The sequence below is a fragment of the Limulus polyphemus genome, unplaced genomic scaffold (assembly GCF_000517525.1).
Source record: "Limulus polyphemus unplaced genomic scaffold, Limulus_polyphemus-2.1.2 Scaffold267, whole genome shotgun sequence".
Classification (NCBI taxonomy): domain Eukaryota; kingdom Metazoa; phylum Arthropoda; class Merostomata; order Xiphosura; family Limulidae; genus Limulus; species Limulus polyphemus.
The window spans coordinates 425353-427022 of record NW_013665877.1 but is presented as its reverse complement, the minus strand read 5'-3'; the positions used below and the strand labels follow the sequence as shown (position 1 = coordinate 427022).

Genomic DNA, 1670 nt, shown 5'->3' with positions numbered 1-1670 from the left:
CATCCTCATCATTCATCCTGATTTTGTGTGTGTGTGTGTGAAATTACGTCTTTTAGTCTCAAAATTACGTGTTGTGGTATTTATTTTATGTACTGTATTGCGTTATGACGTTTTGTGAAAAATCTGTACGTGATAGAGAAAAATGGATATCATTTTCGGATTCAGCAAACAAGAAGGTACGTCTTCCATCAGCACCATTGTGACCTTCTATCAGATAGACAGTGAAGGTACGTCTTCCATCAGCACCATTGTGACCTTCTATCAGATCAACAGTGAAGGTACGTCTTCCATCAGCACCATGTGACCTTCTATCAGATAGACAGTGAAGGTACGTCTTCCATTAGAACCAATGTGACCTTCTATCAGATCGATATTGAAGTTACACCTTATATGACAGACAGTGGTGAAGTTACACCTTATATCACAGACAGTGGTGAAGTTACACTTTATATCACAGACAGTGGTGAAGTTACACCTTATATCAGAGTCAGTGGTGAAGATACGCCTTATATCACAGACAGTGGTGAAGTTACACCTTATATCACAGACAGTGGTGAAGTTACACCTTATATCACAGACAGTGGTGAAGTTACACCTTATATCACAGACAGTGGTGAAGTTACACCTTATATCAGAGTCAGTGGTGAAGTTACACCTTATATCACAGACAGTGGTGAAGTTACACCTTATATCAGAGTCAGTGGTGAAGATACACCTTATATCAGAGTCAGTGGTGAAGATACACCTTTCATCCAAATAACTAGTGAAGATAAACCCTCCATCAGAATTAATAGCGAAGATAAACCCTCCATCAGAATTAATAGTGAAGATACACCTTATATCAGAGTCAGTGGCGATGACACACCGTATATCAGCCATGATATCCAGTTTCAGAACGTGAAATCAAAGTTCGACTCAACAAGTTAGAAAAAGCTATGGATGATCAAGTCCTACAATGCATCATATTTAAAATTACCATTGGCTACTTGCAACAATTGTGAGTAGATAGTTGTTCCTAATGAAACATAAAAATGACAAAAAAATAACAAAGATCGTCAGTGGAGACTTTAAATCCCGAACTAGTGAGTTACTACAAACAACGTAAATTAGAATCAGGTAAATATAATGATAGATAACTGAATGAGTAAATAAAACATTAGATGGACAGACAAATAAGCGGAAGAATAAACAAATCACGAAAATATAAACAGATAAATAACACAGGCCTGTGATGGTTTTATTGTCTTGAAGTTTTTACATGTTCTACAGTAATTCCTTAGAACCAATGTGACCTTCTATCAGATCAACATTGAAGGTACGTCTTCCATTAGAACCAATGTGACCTTCTATCAGATCAACAGTGAAGGTACGTCTTCCATCAGCACCAATGTGACCTTCTATCAGATCAACAGTGAAGGTACGTCTTCCATCAGCACCAATGTGACCTTCTATCAGATAGACAGTAACAGTGAAGGTACGTCTTCCACTATCTGATAGAAGGTCACAATGGTGCTGATGGAAGATGTACCTTCACTGTCTATCTGATAGAAGATCACAATGGTGCTGATGGAAGACGTACCTTCACTGTCTATCTGATAGAAGGTCACATTGGTGCTGATGGAAGACGTACCTTCACTGTCTATCTGATAGAAGGTCACATTGGTTCTAAT

At 38.1% G+C, this 1670-nt stretch overlaps 1 protein-coding gene across 1 annotated transcript; it reads left to right on the top strand.

Moving 5' to 3' along the window:
• Positions 1-390: 390 nt before the first annotated feature.
• LOC106456872 lies at positions 391-927 on the top strand. The gene has a single exon (XM_013916242.1). The coding sequence runs from the start codon at positions 391-393 to the stop codon at positions 925-927; it is 537 nt and encodes a 178-aa protein (XP_013771696.1).
• Positions 928-1670: the final 743 nt, after the last annotated feature.

Bases quoted from the DNA above. Each gene is read 5' to 3' on its own strand.
- LOC106456872 (XM_013916242.1), top strand. From the start codon at position 391: ATGACAGACAGTGGTGAAGTTACACCTTATATCACAGACAGTGGTGAA.